Genomic DNA, 23,922 nt, shown 5'->3' with positions numbered 1-23,922 from the left:
ACTCACTGCCAGGCATTCCACATCCCACTACTGACTTGTGACAACTGGTTTAGAGGGAACATGGGCATCTGTGAGTGGCAGCGAATAAGGACTCACTCTTGAGGCTATGTCTGGTTTTACAGCTCTCAGAGGAATTTCCTTTAACATTTGACCCATTGAGATGAGACAGCCAGTCCTTTACCGTCTCATGTTCACAAAGTGGTCTCTGGTGCTTTAAACCTTGTTAAGTGAGGGGATTGCACGTCAATGCTTTCAGGTATTGTTTAGACAGTTTTATATATGTTATTGTTTTAGGGGAAAACATTACCATGAAATTATACAATCAATAGTGTTACTTGTTCCATTTTTTTCCTTGCTGTAAGATGAATGTTTTTTGGCTGATGTCTGTAGTAAAAGAAGCACTTATTTTTTGTGGTAATTGTTTTTTTTTTTTTTTTTTTTTTTCTGAGGAAATAGAAGGTAAAGAAAATATAAGGAATTAGGTATTTACCTGTTGTTATTATTGCTATCATTGTATATTATTTAAATTCATAGAAAATTCTTTGAAAAAAAATTAAAAACTAGAGCCATAACTAATGTAGTAGTTACACTGTTAAAATGTGTGCCCACATTTTTCTAATGACAGATATATAAGGGTATAATTGTATATCATTTTTGTTGTTAGTTGCAGTTTTGCTATATATTCCAAGGTTTGAAAAGAAAGTCACCTAAAAAAATGAACCCAGCTAATCCACATAATTGACTGAATTGTTAACAGAAGTGCTCAGGAAAATTACATTTCAAACCCTGTTAAAACATTATAGCTCTGGTTCTACAGTCCACGATTAACCCCTTCCTGGGATGTGCTGGAGTGTAAACCTGAAGTCAAATAAAGTGACATAAAGTTGAGCTAAAATTCAGTTTCTCTTGCATATTGGCTGCTGCTTTTAGGAAAATGCCATCTACTCCTGATCTTTTTTGATGTGTGCCTATGGGGTCACTCCTTGTGTAATGGATGTGAATGGGTTAGTTTTTGATTTTGTGATTTAACAAAAAAAACCCATCTGTTCCATCAACCCTTGGAAAATGCAAACATCTTGGTGTAATTTGTGATGGGGTAGTCACCCCTGCTTTTTAATACGCAGTGCCCAGAGCTTGCCCACAACATACCCATTGTCATAAGAATTAACACCACTTCTCTTTTGACAGGGCAGGTAGAGATGGTGTTTATGTGCATTAAGACGTCATTAGTGTGCCATAATTCCACTCTGTCCCGTTTCAGCTCAGTGATGTCAGGAGTCCAAGAATGCAAGACTTTCTCTGATTGGTTGTTATTTTTTCCTATAGCTCACATGCAGCCTCGTGGAACAATTCACCATAAACTGGAAAAAAAAACTCAGGGCTCCTCTTTGTGTCAAGTTAAAGTGGGTCTGGAAGCAGCTGAAAGGGTATAGGGATCTGCAGGAAGGAGAACAAACCATTTCACTCCTTCAGGGAATAATCTAACCACATAATCAGAGGCTAGGGTTGCCTGTTCATAGCCAAACTCTCCAGCATCCACACTTTCTTTGGCTATCCAAATTATTGTCAGGGACAGAAACAATGAGCACAGTTCAAATTGTGCTCTGAATTGGATTTTCTTCAAATAGCTTTTTTTAATATGTAGAAGTAATACATGCACACATTTTCAATATTCAGAGAGAAATCCCAGGGGAGGCTGAGGTGCGCTCGCTAATCCATTAGCTATCCATTACTGTTGCAGCTATTAGTGACCTATTGACTTAGCCTTGTGAGCCTTGTTTTTCTCATTTTCTTGTTGCACCATCAGCCGAGAGCCATTTCATAACCCGCCAACACATAAGCCTTTTGGAACAATATTGTTGGATGATGGGTATTAAATTACAGTGAGATGGAAGTGACAAACCAAGGTGTTTCATTTTCAGACTGTCAATTACATTTATCTTTAAAATCCTTGGCTAAAATCTAAACTGGATCATTTGTGTTGCCTCATTTAAGAAAAGTAAAAGACTAAACATTTACTTAAATTTATACAGTAAATGTGTCTGAGCCATTTGGAAAAAAGGTGATACAATCTAAAAACAAAATGCAATGCATGTATGTGCATAGTTTGTGTACTTTTCGTTGTCATTGTGTAGATGGGGCCTTCATTGACTTGTCTGGAAATCTGTCATTGTTTTACATATTTACTAATAATACTTTGTATGTACCGTGTATGTATATATATATATATATATATATATATATATATATATATATATATATATATATATAATATATGTTTATTTTTTCTTTTCTGCTTGAATTTTAATGTTGGCTTGAACCATGTAATGTTATTATTATACCTTTAAGCAAAAAAATTGAATACAGTTCAAAAATGTCAAATATACAGTGTTCTACTTTGTCCTCCTCTCTTAGGCTAAAAAGCTCCCTTCCCTTATGAACAGTGTTTCTCAAGGTCAGACATTGCCATTTAGACCAGCAGCTCTGACCGTTGAACCCACATTAATCTTCATTAAGAAAGAGAAACAGTAACACTCACTTTGGTTGAATTTTGCCTTCTTCCCCTGCTACAGATGAGAAGTGAGTGTCAACAATTTACTATGTCTTTGTGTGGTTGACATTTTTTTGGCTCTGAAACTATTCTGAGGAGTGTTAAACTTGTCATTCCCCAGATAGGAGTGAATTAGCCTGTGTGTGGTGGTTGTTTTTGTAGTTGGGCTTGCTTGTCTGCCAAGAAGGGCTTCAAAGCACTTTTTTGTGAAGTATGTGCCAGACAAGACGGTCAACAGCCCTCTCCCTCTTGCCACATGAAATAGACCACCAGCAAATAAACACAAAAGCATGGCTGCTGCACTAGGTTTTTTGTCAGTGAAGTGCAGTATATTATTGTTGATCTTAAGGGTGCTTTACCAATCAGCCGGGTGTTCTTAACTTTCATTTTCCCAGATAAATGAGTGTTCTTGAAGATGAAGGACATGTGTTTAGATCTCAGGTGCTTTGCCATGATTTGCCACTTCTTTTGACTGACTTGCAGCTGCAGGTCTGTGGTGATATGATAATCATCGAGGGGTTTCTGTCTTCAGTTCTTCTTCAGTTTTAAAGTTGTGAATGAGACCAAAAAGAAAATCTATCCCTGTAAAATGTAAAGCAGCAGATAATGTCTGTCTTAAAATGGAGTGCTTTTCCCTTGCAGTTTTATTAGCCTGGAACAAATACAGAATCCCTACTGAACTGTATGTGAAATAAACAGATGATGAGATACATTGCCCATGTTTCCTGTTTACATCATTGCACTTCTATTGATGTCTGTAATGAAGTGAAACTTCTCCAAATGCATCTGAGAAAAAGCCTTATTAAATTCCCAGTGCTGCCTTAATTTATTTCTGCAACCCATAAAAACTGCAACCCATTTTTAATTTTCTCATTTCTCATGAAGGGATTTTTCATAATCAGGACAGACTGTAAAAGTTTCAATAATTCTTCCATATTTAAACATGCATTTCTATTTGCCCTGTGTCGCTTTCTTTAAGCAGTCCCCTGCCTGCATTGATATTTTTCATTAAGGTCAGTTTTACTGTCAGAGTGAATCTCAGTATAACATCGTCATTTGACTTGTCTCACATGGCAGAAATGTGAGAGGAAGGGTATAATAAATCAGATATGAATGTGTCCAGTGCTTTGTGGGAGAGTATGAAAGGGGGTCCAGTGCAAGCTTTTTCTCAGGACTCCCAGTTTCTTGCCCTGAGTGTGCCTTCATTTACAATGATCAAGCAGCAAAATAATTATTTGTAGGTTTTGGCACTTCTTTTGTATCAATGCGTCATTGATCATACCATTGCCTTAGTTAATTTTTCATTTGAATTTCACAGTTTGCTAACACATTGTGCTCCCTAGCTCCCTACAGAAGCTACCAGTACTACACATGAAAGCAGAATAGGTCATGTCAAATTCACAGCCCTATGTTTGGTTCATTCCTTTGTCCAGGGTTAAGAATAACCCATACAATAAATTGCATAAAAGCTGAACCAGACATTTTCTTTAGAAAATAATGATGATGATGATGATGATAATAATAATACTAGTAATACTACTACTATTACTACTACTACTACTACTACTACTACTAATAAGTATGCTTTGCCAAATATAGGAATCCTTTATTTTCAGTTATTATTATTTTCAATTTTCATTTTATATTCACAAAATAAGAGTAGCGGTATTTTCAAGTGGTAAATTCAGATCCTAAATCGTAAATTCACCAGCACCAATATGAAGTTTGCTGAAAACATCAGTTTCATGTGTTTCTCCCTCAGTCCATAAAATTCTGCTGCACAACTTTCCTTTTTAATCATTTCAAAAATCCCAAGGCTCCTCTTTCACATGTGCTGCATAAACTTTTTAAATGAAGCCTTATGAATAGGGTTGAAAAAAAGCTTGATGTAAAAGTGTAAGGTAAACCACACTTCGTCAAAATGCCAAAAGTGGAGTCTTTGCTATATAATATATAAAAATAATTGAACCAAAATAATAGGATTCAGGGGAGTCACCATGGACAGTGAATCTTAACACACATGAGAGATTGAGAAATTGACAGACTTGCCTAAAAAGCTGAGGACGTTGATAGTGGTGGTTGTGGTGGTGGTGGTGGTGGGGGGGTGTCAATAAATATTACAAGATAGTGAAATGAGGGAGTTATTTAGCAGGCTCAGATGTTATCAGTTAGGAGGGTGAGCACAGCAGAAAGACAGGGCCATAACTTAAAGGGGTTAGTGTTGGAATTTACAGCTAGTGATTTTACCCTATCAGGCACTCCCAGAGGAATTCTGGGAATTTGTGGAATTCCAGAGCCTTTTCATAAGTACCCCTTACACTGCAGACATTGCAGCTTAATGATATTAGAAGACATATCGATAATTTCACAGTCAAGGAGGAGATTTTGAAAGATGAAACCCATCTTTCTTCTGACATGTTCAGATGGTGCATGTTGCAAAAGAAATGCAGCAATGTTGACTTAAACTCACTGCCTCAGCAGATCAGGCAGTGAGGCAAAAAGGAAAGTTTCTTCCTTGTAATTCATTTCTGGCATTTCATCAGTTCTTAGTTTAAAAGCAGTAAGTCCCTCTCCCTTAATGTACATGCCATTTTCCATTTTACACAAGCCATGTTGGTCATGTATACTAAGAAATGTGTACATCTTTAGAATTTTCGTGAGGATATAATTGAATGCATTGGATGAAATGTGGGCCATTAAGTCATCCGCATTCATTTCCATATGATACCAAACAGTGTCCGTCTGGCATGTTGTACTCTGACTGGTGTATGTAGACTTACAGTATACAGCTGCATAGGCAAATATGTTAAATGAACCTAATGCATCTGCTTAACTCATGTATTAATTTATAGTGTAGTCTTTGTACACTACCTACTCTGTAATTTCATTGAACATAATACGTTGCACAGTGTAGGACAGTATAAGGAATGGATGACTCATCTTGAACTGAACTTTGAACTAAACAGATTAGATTATTGTTCAAGCACAATCAAATACTTTACCGTTTCAGATATCATCTAAATGGCTTCATTGAGCTTCAAAGACTTGATCCAATTGATTCCACAAATGACTCACAAACTCACCGATAAGAATTGTTTAAATGTTTTGTTCAGAAAGTGCAGGTTTTTATGATAAAGAGCACTCCTACTTGCTTTGGTGAAATAACTGTCGTTGGACTTTGCTTTTCCCTTCAACATAAAGGTGTAGTTGGTAGGGCATGATTCCTGTTTTCTGGTAAAAGAACACTGCTACAGATATTTAACGAGGCAATGTTAAAATAGTCTATGCCATGTATGTTATAATAGGGCTCAGTGTACATTGATGAGGAAAAAATAGATAAAGCACACATGTACAGAAATTGTAAATTTTTTCTGTCTTAAATATGTAAATATTTCAGTCATTTTGTGTCATCAATATAAAATACTGCAACTTTAAAGAATGTTTTCTTGCCAGACTTTCTTCCCAAAGTATCCTTTATGGAGCTTAAGCGTGGACTTCATGCCTTTCCATTTGAGATTTATGCTTCTCTTTGAAGTCTCCACACTCTTCCACTGAAGGAACGCACTCACATCAGAGATGACAGGTCTTTCAGTAGGAAAATCGCCTTTACCCAATGGCTTATATGTCTGTGTTGGGTGATTTGTTTCAGAGATCTGAGGGATTCTGGGTGGTGGTGGGCAGTAGTTTCTATTGCAGTGTTTAGTAGAGGAGACCTCATCACCCCCAGCACCTCATTGTTTAAGCAGGGTGCTAAACAGGTAAGTCAACATTGGAGAGGCATTTCAGCTAAGGGCAGGAACAGTAGTTTACTGCATTAGTAAGCTATTCCTGTTCAGTTTAATAGAGGGTTTCCTCATGCAGACAATCGCAGCTGATCTCATTTATGGTTAATGGATCAGACTCCCGTTTATACTGGATTCTCATTTATGTACAGCCACATACACATACAGTACAGTAAAATTGCTAAAAATGAGTGTGAATGTAACTTTTTTCCATAAATTTATATAAACAATTACATTAACAGGTACATTTCATCTATACGACTCCCTGATTTTCAGTTACCTAGTTGTTTGAAAATTTTCAATGCAAAAATATTCTTTGCTTTGATCAGGAAACATTGAAATGCCTAAGTAACTAATTTATTATTGTGTGTGTCCTCACGTCAGTGTGGCCTCACGTCCTTACTGTCACTTGTGCCACATCTTACAAATTCTCACTCACGAGCACATTGTGCAACGCTTACTCACTCAGACAGCATCACAGAGCATCTCTGGAGATGAGACAAGGCTGGCGCTAATTAAGAGAATGCCATCTGCATAATTAAGATCTGGCAGTCATGTGCAAGGCCCTTGCAAACCCTGTGATTGAAGCATCCGCCTCACAAGAACTAATACATGTACAGCCTATGTAGTCTTTAAAAATGACTTTTCTTGGGGTACAATGTAATTACTGGAAGTAATTTTAATGAGTAAGTTAAGAAGTCATAAACACAGTACTGTCTCCATTGTTGGGATGAATGCATTTTTTAGGCATGTCTGCATTTGTGAAACTGCTGTTCTTAGCCAAGGTCTAAATGCTTGCAGTTGAATGAAGTGTTGATTTAAGTGTCATATTAATCAGTGCACTTTAAGCGTTGTTCAAATGCAGTGTAAATTAATGAATGGAATAGTGTGCTGTGAGACAGACAGGCATTCTGTAGCTTTATCACACATTTAGGCAACATTGGTGATGCTTTTAACTGAATGGGTGTCCATAGTTTGGCTAACCTGGTTTAGAAGTTAGCTGGCTCTTAGGTTTTACTCCATGTTTGAGTGTTAATTTCTGGGTCACTGCACACTGCAACAGCTCTGTCAAAATATTCTGTCATAGATTTACATGATGGTGCAAAAGTGCTCAGGTGATGACAAACATTTCAGCAGGAAGTGTCTATTAGTTTGAGCAACAGACATTTATGTTTTGTTGCTTAGCAGATGCTCTTATCCAGAGCAACAGGTTACAGTTCTTACATGTTCTTTTATACAGCTGGATATACACTGAGGCAATTCTGGGTTAAGTACAACAGCAGCACCCCCCGCAGTAAATTGAACCAGAAGCTTTTGGGTTTTGAGCCCTGCTTTTTACCATTACACCAAACGTTCCCACAGCAAATGATTTTTGAACAAAGGTACATACATCAGTGATTACACTAGAAGTACCCGTAGCACAGGATCTCCAATACGGGCAGGCACACAGTCATGAAAAAAATAATAGCGATAATAATTATAGGTGTTAATATATTACTGGACCTTATTAACGTTTCTTCTAAATCCCTCATCAGTGCTATTACAAAGGCAACATGCTCAGAGACTAACAATGCATTCATGAAGTATTAGACAGAAAGAAAGACTACAATGCAGAACTACGAATCGATTTTCTTTAAGTAGGTAATCATCAGATCATTGACGAAGCATATTACAGATAAAAAAGAGATTACAGAAAGACTTTAAAGGGCAATTACATAAAAAGTCCCATTGATAGACAGAACCTGAGGCCAGAGTCAAGTACATAGCAGGCACAAAACAAAAAGATAAGATTAGAACTTTAAAATTGTTTTAGGAAGTCTAATTAAGAATTTCATTACCATACAAATTGGCAATCAAAACAGCAGCCACTAGCTAAGCGTTAGTGATTAAAGTCTCAGTTGCACTTTTGAAAATGTGTCCTTTAATTTTGTGGCAGACCTATTTCATTGCATCTGTTATGCATCAGCTGTACATACATTTTAGTTGTCTTGCTTTGTGTGTGTTTTTTTAGATTCCAAGTGTGCTGTGATACCAGTGTTAATGAGCCCTTTTGTCCGTTTCCTTTACAAAGACAAGTGTCCAGATGCTTTGGATTGTTTTAATTTATTTTAATTACTGTTTCCCTATTTTGTGCAATTGAAAATGATACAGAGGGATACAGGTACCGGTAGTGTACAGTATCAGGTCCAGCCTTGAGGACAAAGAGTTCTGATGTATATGAAACGGCACCTGTGACGCTGCCTAAAAAAATCAAGCCAATTTTAGTGGCTTCTCATCAACATCATTTGTCCATTGCCCAGTCTGTATTTGTGCTGTTTGTTCAATTGAATGTCGCTTTCAATTATCCCCTTGTTTTTAGTTAGCCTGCTGAAGGTGTTATTTCAAAGTACCTGTCCTTCTTCTTGATGATGCAATGGAGGTGGATCCTGAAATATGACTGGAAGACAAGCTGAAAGCACCCCCTCCAGTGGAGCTGTGACCTTTCAATTGAGAACTCACACTTTGTCTCCCTCTCTCTCTAAGTGCCTAGAGCCCTGCAATGCATCCTGGGACCTGAAAGAAAACCAGTGCCGGAGCTTATGTGAGGTACATCACCAGTTCAACTGTCTATGCATAAAGATTCAATTGCTTTTTGATGCTTATGTTGAAAGGCACCCATTAACTACACATTGCATTACATTATTATCATTTAGCAGACACTCTTATCCAGAGTGACCTACATAGGTTACAGTTTTATTCATTTATACAGCTGGATATTTACTGCGTCAGTTCTAGGTTAAGTACCTTGCCCAAGGGTACAGCAACAGTGTCCCAGGCAGGAACTGAACCGGCAACCTTTTGGTTACGAGCCCTGCTCCCCACTACTATGTTACACTGCTACATATTGAAACCCTGGCACCATTAGCAGTGCTTTATCCACAGCAGTCTCACATCTGTCCCTGGGTTATCCAGCTGTTTGGAAAGCAACTCCAAAGGTAAAGGTTTTTGCCCCTCTCTCTCCATAATGTCCGTCCACAGTCCCTGTTTCCCAACAAGCACTCGGAGTGTGTGACGAGCTGTGAGTTCCTGCAGTCTGTGGAGATGGCAAAGCAGGGAGACTGCCCCGCCCCACGCAAGGCCAGCGGCTTTGCTGCAGCCTGCGTGGAGAGCTGCGAAGATGATGGAGAATGCTCAGCTTTCAAGAAGTGCTGCTTCAATGGCTGCGGACACACCTGCCAGCTGCCCAAGAACCTCTACAAAGGTATGTCTGCAGCCATGCCTTAGCCAGGAATGTAGGACTTAAGCTCAGCAAAGTCATTGTGCCTTTTGTTATTTTGGTGGACCTCCATATCTATTAGTATGACAAGTTTCCATATTTTTCTATATTGTTGCATCACAATTGCGTATGTCCTTCCTTGAAGAGGACCTGTCTCCATTACTGACAGGTCCACGTGTGATGTTGCACCTTATTGCAACTGGCAGTGCAATAAATAATCGCAAAGGTGGAGGCTAATGGTGACTCAGTCTTATCTTATTCTTGAGAGGTACTGTGACTTGTGATCTCCCAGATCCCTGACTTTTATTGACAGATTGTATTCAGCTGTCACATCTTGCCAGGCTAGAGAAAGAGTGACAGTGTACTGATTTTCCAGAGCTACTTCCACCATGCTAATGACCTGAAGGGAATGTTCTTCAATTAATTCAGTAATTGTCCATTTTCAAGTTGTTTCTTGTTTATTTTCACCCGGCAGAATGTCAGAATGTGTTACCTCTCCATTACCTGTGCCCAATCACCTCTTAATCAGTCATTCAAACTCACAGTAGAACCATTTATTTAATAACTAAATATTAAATAAAATACAGCATATCTGTATAGTTTTTTTTTCTTATTTTCTAAAACACACATGCATACATGCAAGTACATTTATCTGTTACTGATGGCACTGTTAGCAATAATTTTTGATTGACCGTAATTCCATCAAGTATCCTGAAACCAGTGTGGGAGCACAGCCCTGTGAAACTGCTAATCCTTTCCCAGAATACATTCCTTCATGCAAGTGTGGCTGTAAACTGATCAAACAAATGTGACCATCAATGGTTACAGAACCGGTCTGGTAGCCACAGGGTTGCTGATTGGGGTACAGTTGTATTCCTTTGGCAAGATCATTTCTTTTTTAAGTGGTCTGTGAATAAGCAATGCAGCTCAAATCCGATAAAGACATCTGGTAGCCTCCTAAATAAAGCTGAGTGTGGATAGATTTTACCACAGAAGGGCATGGATCTGTGAATGAGACGGAAGGGATTAGCAGATCATTGTTATCCAAAACTGTGTTAAAAAAAAGATCTCTTGCGGATATGAGCATAGTCCATTTACCCAAGACAGGGCTGAATAGAGGTCTTTTTAAAGGAGTGCAGGAAGGAGACAGATTGAGATGTGATATAACAAAGAAAAACTGCAGTATTTTTTAGTTTTTAAAACAAAACTGTAAATAACTTTTGACACTGTAAATCATAATCTTCTCTTATTGAAAGAGTTCAAGGTTCACCTTTTCCGTTAATGCATTACCGTGGACAGAGCCATACTTAATTATGAGGAAGCAGTGCACAAGATTCAATGACAAGTGTTCATCTTTTGCTGACTGTTCTATCCGTGTTCCACAGGGTTCACTTCTAGGGCTTGTTTTATTTATTTTATATATTAAATATCTCCCTGTAGCTTGTCTAGATGTTAACATCCAGATATATGCAGATGACTTACCAGTTTTGAACACAGTAGTAGAATGGCTTTTTTACTCTTGTTTGACCCTCAATGTGAGCAAAACAGTTTATGTGTATTTCTCCATCAAGAACAATAACATGCAACCATCAGATATACTGGTACATCTTGTCCTTTAACAAATGAGTTAAAAAAGGATTTACAGCACTGTCAAAGTCCATCTGATGAATTTTAAACACAAATAAATCAACTGCTTTTATTTGCTGGAAAACATTTTGTACACTCTTCTCTCATTTATCATTCTGCATTACAAGCTGCTCCCAGACAGGAGCAGTCACACTTAAACCATTATACACCCTCTACAAACAAACCTTAAAAACTCTAGATAAAAAACCAAGGAGTCATCATCCCTGCAATATTGTAAAGAAGTATAACATTGACCTTTGACAGTTTTAGATTTTCTCAGATTCTTGCCTGATGTACAAAGTTATGCATGATTTAACACCTACAAAAGTTTATTTTTTGCAAGGGACAATGCTAGGGAGACGAGGGTTTCAGTTAGAGTTGGTACAATTCAGGAAGACAGCTTTTGGACAAACAGCATTCATGGTCAAGGCAGCAGGGAAATGGAATTCAATACCCACTAACATTAGACAAACATTTTTTAAATCAAGACTAAAAGTTTGGCTCAAGTCACCCGATCATGTAGACACTGGCATATGCCTTTTTATGGCTACTAGTGCATGAAAAATGTAATATTGTCTTTTTTCCTTCTGCTCGTTTGTGAATGTTGCATATTAAGTTGGTATGTTATGCTTCCTGCTTGTAATATACTTTAGTGTTCTGATGTGCTTCCTGCCTAGGGCCTGCAGATGCAAATTAGCTACATAGCTAAATCTGGTGCAACTAATCTGTTGTAAAGGGTTTGTGTTAAATAACCTAATAAACTAAACAGGAAATGAACACCAATATTATTTGAAGGAAGAAACTGGGGATGTAGCCGTTTGAGGACTGATTCTTTGTGTGTGATGTTTTGAAATGTAAGCCTATTGTTGTCATCATGAGAAGAGGGGAAGCTAAGAATGTAGGTGTAACTGGATGTGGAAAAGGAGACTATCTTGGTTGAATGTGTCATGTGCATTATAATGTCAGGGGTGCAAGGGAGAATACAATATGTGAGATACAAGGGAGGATGAACCAGTTTTTGAACTGTCATCTTGTGGTAGATATCTAAAAAAAAAAACTGTGAACTTCTTTACTCCCAGGAGTTCCTCTGAAGCCCAGGAAGGAGCTGAGCTTCACTGAGCTTCAGTCAGGCCAGCTGGAAATCCGCTGGTCCTCCAGGTTCAACATCTCAGTGGAGCCGGTTTTGTACGTGGTGCAGAGGAGGTGGAACTTCGGCATCCATCCCAGCGAAGACGATGCCACGCAGTGGGAAACTGTGGCACAGGTATTGGCTTTGTGTTTGACAGTGCCAGGACTGTCAGGCCACCATCATACAGTGAACTCTGCCGCACTTTTTAAAATGACAGCAGTACCACTCTGGTGAAAAGGTTAGCGAAGTGGCCTTGTAACCAGTGGGCTGCAGGGCAGAAACCCCTGGAAAACGGTGTGTTATATCCATATTTGTTCTTATTCTTCATTCTGGACTCATCCCATTCATATTTGTTTCTCCCAGACCACAGAGGAGCACGTCCAACTCACTGACATCCGAGCCAGCAGGTGGTACCAGTTTCGAGTGGCTTCTATCAACATTCATGGGACCCGAGGTTTCACGGCTCCCAGCAAGCATTTCTGCTCCTCCAAAGGTCTGGCCTGTGCAAGACCTGCTTTGATAATCTGTCTTTTCCTGTGAACGCGAGTTTGCTGTTTCCATTGGTGTAGTTAAAAAGATGGAACCTTTTAGAAAGGGCTTGCATCCTTGGCAACAACGCTAATGTCTGTGTTTACCTGTACAAATTCTGCAGCGAAGCTATACATCATATTGCATTACTGTCATTTAGCAGATGCTCTTATCCAGAGCAACTTACATGGTTTGCAGTTTTTCATGTTGTCCATTTATCTAGCTGGATATTTATTTACCTTGCCCAAGGGTACAGCAGAAATGCCACAGAAGGGAATCAAACCAGCAACCTCTCAGTTACAAGCCCTGCTCCTTACCACTATGCTAAACTGCTGACACTGGAGTGTCATTGTGTCACCACCACATTGAGTCTGTTCCTGTCAGCTGACTCACTGGCCCACTCAATAATGACAGAAATGTTCTTGCTGAGGGGGCGTCCGCTGAAGGGGATAGAGGAGAGGAGGCAATTTGGGACACAGCATCAGTCACATTATGCAGATACAGAAACAGCAGGAGAGTCACTTTACAAAATAAAAATGACTCATCCTCAGAACCACCACAAAGCATCTAAATCAAACTTATGCTATTTCCCTGTTTCCTCCATTTTTTTAGTATCCTCAGAAAAAGATTTTCAGACTTTCCTCCTTAAAATATGACACCTCATAAAACTGATTAGCATATGCTGTGTATTCACACTCCCTCTAGCACCAGTTCTTTTTAATGAGCTGAGAACATGTTTCATTTACATGAGAGAGGACAAACCATCTGAAGGTTTGTGTATGTAATGCATGTGGAGCTTCCCTGTTTTGCCTTGTTTAAATCAGTGCTATCAAGGGGAGGATATGCTGATACTTGACTGCTTTTCCAGAGACAATAAATTGTTCTAACATGATTTCCATTTCCATACAATTACATTTTTTGCACATATCATCATCTTAACAGCAATGAACGGGAGGAAACCAAATAAACTCTTTTTTAATCATTCCACAGTACATTAATTTTTTGAGATAAGTACAATTTATTTAGGACAAGTTAACTATTTTAGGACAGTTTGTTAACTGCACTCTGTTAGTTAACACAACTTTTAAAATTGATACATACTTTATTCATTAATTGGCTGATTTATTGCAGGATAGATAGGTCATTAAAACAAAGCATCAAGAGTCTAATCTTGTTGATCAATATATACTACACTGCCACTGAAAAAAGAAAACAAGAAGGTAATTGATTAAGCTGCCATCTGTTGGTTATTTACATAGCAATGAAACTGCTGTAATTTGAGGCAATTTATGTAAACACTGAATGATTATTAACCTTGTGGGGTGAACATTAGTCAGGCCTCTGAAATGATGCGTGCAGTTCAAATATGTTTCAGGTGGAAGAACGCATGGTTAGATGAGCATACTTCATCATTTTTTTGGATCATTTTGTTATTAAAGCTCAATTTCCCATCATTGGAAATCTGGTACTCTCTGACAGAGCTGGCCTGGCACAATCAGTGAGGAAATCACGGCATGTGGCAGCCAGCAGTCATTTCTACAGAGGTTCCCACCTGTCAAATTCCTGCTTTTCAGGGAAATCCTGCCCACAATATTATCGGTGCATGAAAGCTGGAAAATGTCCTTGCAAAGTAAAGCCTGAGGAGGCGCTCTTGGCTTTTGACCTGGTTCAGGATGGCTGAGGCCTGCCTCTCCTATCAGACCTATAGCACTGTGCTATCACAGTTGTTCAGAACACCCATCTACAGACATCATTCTTGTCTTTTTAATCCCCAACTCTGTTTTCACATGTTAAATATCCCAAAACAATTTTCCTGTCCAAATACAAAAACTTTCAATGTCATTGGGATTTGCAAATATAAATGTTTGCTTCTAAGGCTTCAGTGTAAATATTCCCTATTTTCCTTTAATTCAGCTTCATTGATACAACCTGTATTGATTTTCCAAGAATGAAAAGGCCTTGAGTTAATGTATTTAAGTTCTTAAACATGTTTTGAACAAAGCGATTACCAGTGCCATGCATAATTCTTGTACATTATCAAGCAAGTTTAAACAAACCACTTATTTATATTAAACATGAATTAATTTGTAATGTACGTGGTTGGTTTGACACACTGTTCATCTTCATTGATATTGATGGGTACAATGAGTGTGGCAATGCACTTCCATTTTACTTTGTGTGACCTGTGGTTACCTCTCTTTTGTGCCTTTAGTACGGGGCTCAAGAGACCTGGTACAACATTATAAGGGAAAATGGACTAAGTAGTCACAGATCTGATTCACTAGGCTGACACTTACAGGGTATCGTAATGCTGATGCAACACTGAATCCACACCAGGAACCCAATGGGTGTGAATTGACAGTCATAGCGATGCTGTATGACATCTCAAAGATATATTTTTTCGGTGTCCTGACAGATCCCTCTGTTCCTCCTGCTCCGACCAGCCTGAGGATTACCAATCTCACGGTCCACAGTGAGGGGATGGTTTCGGCTCGTCTTTGCTGGACCCTGGCAGAGGAAGCGGACCTCCCTGTGCACCACTTCAAAGTGTTCTGGAGCTGGGCAGGCAGTGAGCTGTCCGTGCTGCCTGCCAAGAAGAAGAGGCGAAAGACCGCCGATGGGGTCATTATTTCTCTGCTCTGATAAAGAGCTTACAGGCTCTTGTTGCTCTAGTTGTTGAAAACCTTGAAACGCCATGAAAATCCCTTTAGATATCTTTGCAAGTCCGCAACACTGTAAATAAAAGAATCAGCACTGCAGTAACAGACAGTTTATGGCATTGCTTTATTGGCATAAACACTTAAATGAGTTTGTCATGTAACAGCGCATTGGCAAGTAATTACTAAATTGTCTTGCACTAAACATCATGTTAGTCTTTCTTATTTTATCTGTGGAGAAATCTTAATGTGAGTCTGTTCATTGTTTTCTTCATTATTTTTCTTAGACACACACTGTTTTAAGCAATTGCAAATCTATTTCCGGGTATTGGATTATGTATTGGAACTTTTTTGATTGTTTTGTAAATAGTGAGATGTCCTGCATTATAATGTTATCTGAAGTTGTTTTGTTTTAGAGGTTCTTTCTTTTGATTCATGTGTATAAAGTCCTTACCATAATCCAGTGTATCAGTTACCTCTGTACACTACTTCAAATGTCTGAAAGCCTTGCTTCTCTGCTACAGAGAAGTTCTAGATGGACACCAAGTCAAAGAAAGGCTGAGCAGTCATTGAGAAGTTTCATATTTTCAAAGTAAAATCCCATCCTGAAGTTGTTTTTGTAATAATTGGCACAGGTGGGTTGAAGTCTAAATGGATATTTGTGGATGTGCAGATTGTATTGTCTTTGTGGAATCGGTATTGCTGGTTTTGGAATTTTGAAGCCCGAGCAGTCATTAACTACATTCCATATAGTTTCACATTTTCCCCCTTAAGACAGAATTAGGCCAGCAGTAGATTCCTGAGTCCAGGGGGCACGGTAAAATTAAGAGTGGGCAGAAAGACCTAATTTTAATTGATGTGCATGGATGATATTTCAGGCAATAAACTGTGCAGACCTGGAGGACCTCCAGGCCAACAGCTGCTACACAGCGGAGCTGCAGGCAGTGACGTACTGGGGACAGGTGCGTCTGAAGAGTGCCAAGGCTTCCCTAAACTTCAGTACCACCCACTTCAACCACACAGGTACGCCTGATTGAAGCATTCCTCATGAGCATTGCTTGCTGATGATCTTTAACGTGCTCTTTATGTCTATTTATGGTGTACATTGTGATTTTTTTACTGCTTGCATACAATGCTATATAATTGCTGTGACTTGTCATCTGTGGATTTCCGCAGCTGCTTTGGAGATAGCGCACGGAAGTTGAAGTATGGCCAATTTTCATCTGCTGATATTGTATGGTCTTTGTAATCCTAAATTAAGTCAAGCATCTTTAATGGTACATGTCTTGAGATAACTTACTTAATGTGGAAACTAGCTGGGCTGAACTCATTGTGTTATTACAATGTTATTCTGAATTTTGTTTTCATTCTTTTGAATCTTGTGATATATCCCCACCCCATTTTCACCCACCTGTCCAGGAAAACCATTGTCCAAACTGAAGAAATTTGAAGAAGTGACTGCAGGTTTTATTCCCGGGAAGCAATTCAAATGGCCATTGGGGGTGGGCAACCCCTTCTACCAAGATGGGCTGCTGCAGGTCAGAATTTACTGGAAGAAGAGAGGAGGTATGAAAGACCCCTACCAAAAATAATATTAATTTTTCAAGAGAATGGATACACACAGCCTTGGTCTAGTGCCCCATTTTTCTTATGGGGACATACCTTATTATAAAGGTAAAATGATTGGAGCTGCATATGTGTAGATATCCCAAATGTCAATATATTTCATTTTTCAATTATTCAGCCAATATGTCAGTAGTAGTAATAAATAAATGAAAATTAAAAACTAACATGATTTTAACATATGATCTTGGAACTCACTGAAACAGTATTGACTGCATTATTGTACCACTTCACAGAAAAATAATATAAAATATAATATGTGTGTGTGTGTGTGTGTGTGTGTGTATATAAATATTCAGTTAAAAAATTTCAAATACCGGATTAGGATAGTGGAGCATTTAATAGAATTGTCGCCTCCAAACTTTACACAGACACACACACACATGTGGGCTATGTTACCAAGTGGTATTTCTACAGATTCTGCTTATAAAGCAATGACATACATACCAGGTGGCTCCCATGTCAAAGCAGTTGCTAACAGCTGTGTTTAGTGGATACCCCTCCAGAAAAGAAGTTCCAATTGAAACAGTCCATTTTGATTTGCAAAACTTTATGTCATCCTTCAGAAACACCTGGGGGTTAAAGATGGGAAATTCGGAGAGTAGCAGTGTAGATTCCAAACATTCTGATAAATACCAGAGTGGAATCTGAGAGATGCATGCTCCAAGGGCAGCCTGTCAGTTCAGCGTATGGTATCACATCAGGATGCGCCCCTATTTAAAAGGCTGTGTTGGCAGTTTGTAACACCAAAGGGTGACTTTGTATCATGATTCCACTGCTCCTCTTGGCTTTTTCAATGTGTTTTGCCTATTTTTATTTCCATAGCTTCTCTTCAATGTGCTCTATAAAATGCTTTGTGATACTCCATTTGTTAAAAATATCATATGAAGTCAAACTTCATTTCTTAAGTCAAATTTCATCAATGTGATTGATAACAATATTATATTACCTAACAATATTATATTGCCTGTATTACCGGTAGTATATTTGTGATCACATGTACGTTAGACTTAGATACATTGCACAGTTTGATAATAGAAAAGACAGTACAAAAGATGTTGTCACTGAGAACAATCCAGCGCAGATTTATGAATAACTTACTCTACCAGAATGCAGGGGACATCGGGAGTGTAAACACTCCTAATTACATCAATGGAGCAATTCTGTGTAGTAATCAGGGCCTGTGCTTGAGGCCGGATGCAGTGAAACATGATCTGATTCTGCTGACAAGCATATGAGTAGCGAAACTGGTGGAAATGTCACAGCAGGTTTAAATGCTGACCGGATTATTTTTGAAATTAGCATAACAGTCTCTTTTTCCTGTCTATCTTTGATTAGAGGAAGCAAGTGTCTCCACATCCATTGACATCAAACACATATTTTGAAAATAGACTAGCATGATCTGTCAAAAAACAGAATTATGCAGGTCCACTGGGAGTCTAGTATGTATGCATTTTGCAGTAAATTCAATGCAGTTTCTAAGAAAATATGTCAAAGTTAATCTGATCATCATTGTTGAAAGGCAAGGGACACCTACAGTCATTATGGGGAATTTTTGTGTTTGTTGATGATATGAATGTGTTATATCAGTTCAGTGTAGAAACCGCTGGGTTTGGTAAGACATGAAACAGGAGTCCAGTGGTGCATTTGATGTGTCTCTCTGGAAACAGAGCCACAGTGATGTGTTTGCTGCCTCTTTATAATAGAACAGTGATTCTTTTGCTCTCTCTCTCTCTCTCTCTCTCTCTCTCCTTCTCTCTCTCTCTCTCTCTCTCTCTCTCTCTCTCTCTCTCTCTGTCTGTCTGGAAACAGACCCAGCTGTGACACGGTACCATGTCCAGTGGGTGCCTGAGTTTTGTAGCCACAATGAGACCAGAGGACCAGCTAAATCTATAACCCAGGTAACTCCAGAATTATGGCATCTAACATTGATTCTGCAGTTTACCTAAATGAAGGTGCAGTGATTTTTATAATAATAGTAAGAAGAATAAAATAATAATGTGTAACTGAACATACATACAATACAGCTTAACAATTAAAGCCAAATGAATATGTCAATTTATATTTGGTAGTGAAGTTTAATTTTCAAAGAACAGTGAAAGGACATTTGACCTTCTCAAGCTTGTTGCATTACCTCATGGTGTCCTTGGGCCTTGACCTGTAATCAAAATCATCAGAGCTGATAAAAGTGTTTCCTACTCAGGAGAACTACATCAACCTCCCAGACCTGCTGTTCTCCTGCAAGTACAGAGTGACTGTCCACGTGACCGGGGCCGGGGGCCGCTCTAAGGCTGAGAGCATCACATTCCTCACCCCATCCTGCTCCACACTCAGGGCAAAAAGCCACAAACAAATCCACTGTCCCGAGGAAGGAGGTGAAGCCAAACCGTCGAGACCAGTTCACTCCCCATGTGCATGTGCATTTTTCAGCTCTGACTCTTTGTCTTGGCAGAATAAATGCCCCTCTGCTTCACAAAATAAGGCACAAACTCAAAATTCCAACACACGGCCTGACTTCCTCTGCCTCTATCTTTCAGGGCCGATACTACCAACAGTTTTGGCCAAACCAGAAAACCTCACTGCGGCCTTCTCCGTCCTTGAGGGAAATATCACTGGTAACTTCTTCTGGAGGGTGTCGATGCCCCACCCACATCGGCGCATCACAGGGCTTCAGGTCACATGGGCAGAAGTCACCACAGAGAGCCGACAGAACAGCTTAGGCAACAGTGTAATCTCTCAATCGCAGATGCTGCCACCAGTAAGGCTTCTGTCACAATATTACGTGTTATCTGTCACTGCAATGTGTTGGCTGTCTGGGATTTTGGGGATTGACTCAGTTCAGGAAAGGTTTGATGTGAATACTGGCTGTGTTGTTGCCTTACACTAATTGCTATCATTGCTGAGGCTGCAAAGGATTTTAGTCATATTTTCAGAAGTGTTCTCATACTTGATTTTTAAAATCTAAAGCTAGCATTGGCCTAGTATTACTGTGGGAATAGTTTATGAGTTTATGTATGTATTGTAACTGAAGGCATCCATCAACTTATTGAAAAATATTCACAGATTTGAAATCATCAGTATTCTCTCTGGAACATTTGCTCATTTTACTCATTTAACTGACTTTATTTTTTGTTCTGATATACTAACATTTCAAGCAAAAAAGGTTTTATTTTGAAAGTATTGCAAAACCATTTTATATCAATATAAAAGCAATATCAATTTAAGTACTAAACAAAATATCAAAAAAATAATAAAACACAGATGATGACTGCTTTAATAATAGTGACATAATTACTATTGCTATTATCACCACTACTACTCGCCATGCTGTTCTGTTTCTTTCAGGGACATAATCACCTTGTAGTGTCCAACATGCGACCAGGAATAACCTACAGAGTGGACATATGTGTGATAACAACAGCAGGAGTGGGCCCTGTCATAAGCAAAATCTTTCATACACCTACCCTGCTACCAGCTCCTCCACAGTGTAAGTTTAAAGTCATTGAAGTCATTTAACTTGGATTGTTAAACCTTGGCTGTAGGAAATACCCACAGATAACCCGATCGCAGACTGGCAGTCTGTATACAGTCTTGTGTACAGTTCTTTATGGGAAACACTGTGCCCATGATTCATGTTCCTGTGTGCAGTCATTAATTGAATACACGACCAAAAAATCAGACTGTGACATGCTTTTCTATAAACAGTTCAATTTCATATTCTAATTTATTCTTTGTACTGACTATTTTGACTGTAATATGCTGAGAGACCTGATCCTGCCTCCTTTTTTTCTGGGGTGTTAAGGGTCCAGACTGAGACGACAACACCAACGCCAGCAGAGACCATCAGGACAGAAACACTGATAATCCAGATAGACCCACCAAGAGGGACCTGAGCCAGTCTCATAGCCCACCTCAGCAAAGAGGAGAAACACAAAACCAGACAGAACAAAAGAAAAAGAAATGCTACATATTTAATCTAGCATGTTACGTGAGTAATCCTCCCAGCTACACAGCATCTGTGTACTCCTGGGTGTAACCTGATTTTCATCAAGCTCTACGCAGCAACATTCTTCACACCACGCTTACTGCAAAGCTCTGGGACGATGGGATAATTTCCTCACATGTTCCTGGAGGAGTTGCACTGGTTTGCTACATACATATGCACCAACACTTGAACATTATCTTATAAATTGTGAATGTATCTTTTTAAGCATAAATATGGAGTGACTGGAGTAACATGAGGGCATGATGTCATTTCTCTGCAAAGGGGATTTAATTTTAAAAATGAAGGAATCCTGGAAAAAAAACTGCCATAATGGAAAAACACCAATGAATGAAATGAAGCTAGTGGAGTTTAATGAAGAAAATTGCATGTATGAAACTGTTCATTCTAAATTATACAAATGTCAAATTGAATACTCTTATTGGGTCTGCATGGCTTTAAGGTTTTTCTCAGCATGAAAAACTTCATTGTTACCTCTTTTGAATGTGTTACCAAGATTCTATAAACATATTTACAGACAAATGTTTGGGAAAAGACTAATGTATTACCCAGCAATAAAATAAATTTGTTAGCCATTTGTGGAATTATGTATGTACTTAATAGCTGTGAAACCATTTGTCTTGATAAAGTAACCAAATGCCAATACTATAATAGTAAGCAAATGTCAATATTATAACTTTGTTATATTATGCTTAACAAGGTTTATGTGTCTATGTATGTTGTTGTCCAGCACTTTGTATGAAACTGATGGAATTTCTTGTATAGACATTTTGTAAAAACAGAATTGTAAATACAGTAATGTTATTTTAATTGATAAAGGAATCCTGAAAATTGTACCATTATGGTGTACTTTATAATAGTTATAATGTGTGTTGTATTTCCTGTAATTATTAAATGAATGTGTAGCACATGATAACTTTCTTTCTTAACCTAAAAAAGACTTAATAAGTCACAACTAAGATTACTCACATGCCCTTACCTGCACTCATAAGAGGACAGAGGACATATTTTTACGAAAAAATCAAAAGAAATAGGTGATTCATATTAAAATATTTTAAAGACACATTTATAGAGGTAGATATACTAATCTGATTTTAAATATTTTACTGGACATTACTGGACACAGGTAGATGTTCAGCTTTATTTTTATTCTTTACTATGAATCACCCATTTCTTTCATTTTTTTTTGTTTGTTTACCTGTATAAATACGTAGATATACACATGCATTATTTACATCATCTGCTAATATATATTTTGAAGGTGACTTAGATACCTTGCATTGTGGACATTTGCTGAAGTAATGCATTTTCACTACATTGTCTTAGGATTCAAGAGCAGTGTCCCATGTGGGATTGATTCCTGTAAGCTTCTGGTTACACATCAAGAACCTGAGCTTCTGTTCTGTGCTGATGTTCCAGAATAGTATGATTAACTAATGGAACTGTGAAATTGTGCATTTTAGTTAAGGCTCAGCTTGGTTGGTGGCATGACTTTGGCTGCCTTGCACTGCTAAACCCATGCTACTTGTCTCAGTAGCTGTGTCTCTGCCAGGCTGTGGTTGGTTTTTATGCTCAGCATATCCCACACTTTTGTTTTGGACAGCCTGAGCTATATAATGCGGTAAACCACTGGGATACTTAAAATATCTACTCTGCTGCCTCTGACCTCAAGCGTCACTTTCCTCTGCTTAAATGTATCTGACAGCAGATTAGCCTCTGCAGTCTGCCAAATATTCTGTGGCCCACAGCAGCACCAAGCAGTCCGGACTTTCAAACAAAGAGGGATACAATTTTACAGTACCAGTCAAGTTTTGACACACCTTCTATGTTGGATTCTTCAAAGTGGCCATAAAATATTTTTGGAAGGAAATTCATACATAGGCATTGACTTCACTATTTATATTTGGTGAAGAAACAAATTTCAGGCATTTAAGCATAAATCTTTAGATCAAAATATCTTTGAATGTATGCTTTCCATTATCTTAATCAGGTGTGTCCAAACTTTTGACTGGTACTGTATGTCATGGCTGTCATGGCATCTCTTATGAATACAATTAAATGAATGTATGTACAACCAATGGAAGAATAATTCATAAATACGAGTTCATGCCTATAATGCCAAGAATGAAACAAAGAATAATTCAATTCAAGTGAAGTGTACGCAGTTCAATTAATTAAATACATATACACAAGTTAGCAGGGATAATAAGTTATCATTGCATTTTATTATTAAAATCAGACAGGAAGAAATTCCTCTGGGGTCTTCAAGAGGGTACAGCATGATGCTCACTGATCATGCACCACTGCATGATTTACCAGCCAGGAGATACATTGTGTTTAACTAAGAGCGGTTGAGCTTGAGGCAGGGGCCAAACATGAAGGAGAAGGCATCCGCAAGGCATACCTGGATGATATTTGACTTTATGATTCCCAATATAGACAACAGGTCTTGATGTAGAATAAGCTATTCACCTCTAGAATGCAATGAACTGCAATTATACAAAGCCCCATTTGTACAAACTACCAAAAAACTCTGTGCCTTCCATACATTTCTCTCTTTGTCTTGCCTGCAATCACATGCACACACCTCCACTGTAGACCTCCCACCAGACAAAACAGGGGGGTCATGACTCTTCCTCATTCAGATGGGTATAACCAACTAATGAAATAACACTTTTCAAATGATCATTCTTTAGAAAGACACAATGTATCCTAGGACTCTGGGGGTGAACGACACCACATGTGTGTTGTATATCTGAGGGAACTT

At 38.5% G+C, this 23,922-nt stretch overlaps 1 protein-coding gene across 1 annotated transcript in view; it reads left to right on the top strand.

Annotated features, from left to right (window-relative positions):
- LOC118789524 (anosmin-1-like) overlaps positions 1 to 21,310 on the top strand; it is a 31,384-nt gene extending 10,074 nt beyond the window's left edge. Inside the window, exons 3-14 of the mRNA XM_036545990.1 lie at positions 8,857 to 8,919; positions 9,352 to 9,574; positions 12,295 to 12,479; positions 12,708 to 12,837; positions 15,289 to 15,494; positions 16,408 to 16,552; positions 16,949 to 17,095; positions 18,965 to 19,053; positions 19,356 to 19,527; positions 19,690 to 19,910; positions 20,498 to 20,639; positions 20,955 to 21,310. Of these exons, the coding sequence (XP_036401883.1) occupies positions 8,857 to 8,919; positions 9,352 to 9,574; positions 12,295 to 12,479; positions 12,708 to 12,837; positions 15,289 to 15,494; positions 16,408 to 16,552; positions 16,949 to 17,095; positions 18,965 to 19,053; positions 19,356 to 19,527; positions 19,690 to 19,910; positions 20,498 to 20,639; positions 20,955 to 21,013 (1,782 nt within the window). The 3' untranslated portion in view covers positions 21,014 to 21,310. The remainder of the gene's footprint in view (positions 1 to 8,856; positions 8,920 to 9,351; positions 9,575 to 12,294; positions 12,480 to 12,707; positions 12,838 to 15,288; positions 15,495 to 16,407; positions 16,553 to 16,948; positions 17,096 to 18,964; positions 19,054 to 19,355; positions 19,528 to 19,689; positions 19,911 to 20,497; positions 20,640 to 20,954) is intronic.
- The last annotated feature ends 2,612 nt before the right edge of the window (positions 21,311 to 23,922 follow it).

The sequence above is a fragment of the Megalops cyprinoides genome, chromosome 14, assembly GCF_013368585.1.
Source record: "Megalops cyprinoides isolate fMegCyp1 chromosome 14, fMegCyp1.pri, whole genome shotgun sequence".
NCBI classification, from domain to species: Eukaryota; Metazoa; Chordata; class Actinopteri; order Elopiformes; family Megalopidae; genus Megalops; species Megalops cyprinoides.
Note: the sequence above shows the minus strand (reverse complement) of the source record. Positions and strands in the feature narration are given on the sequence as shown.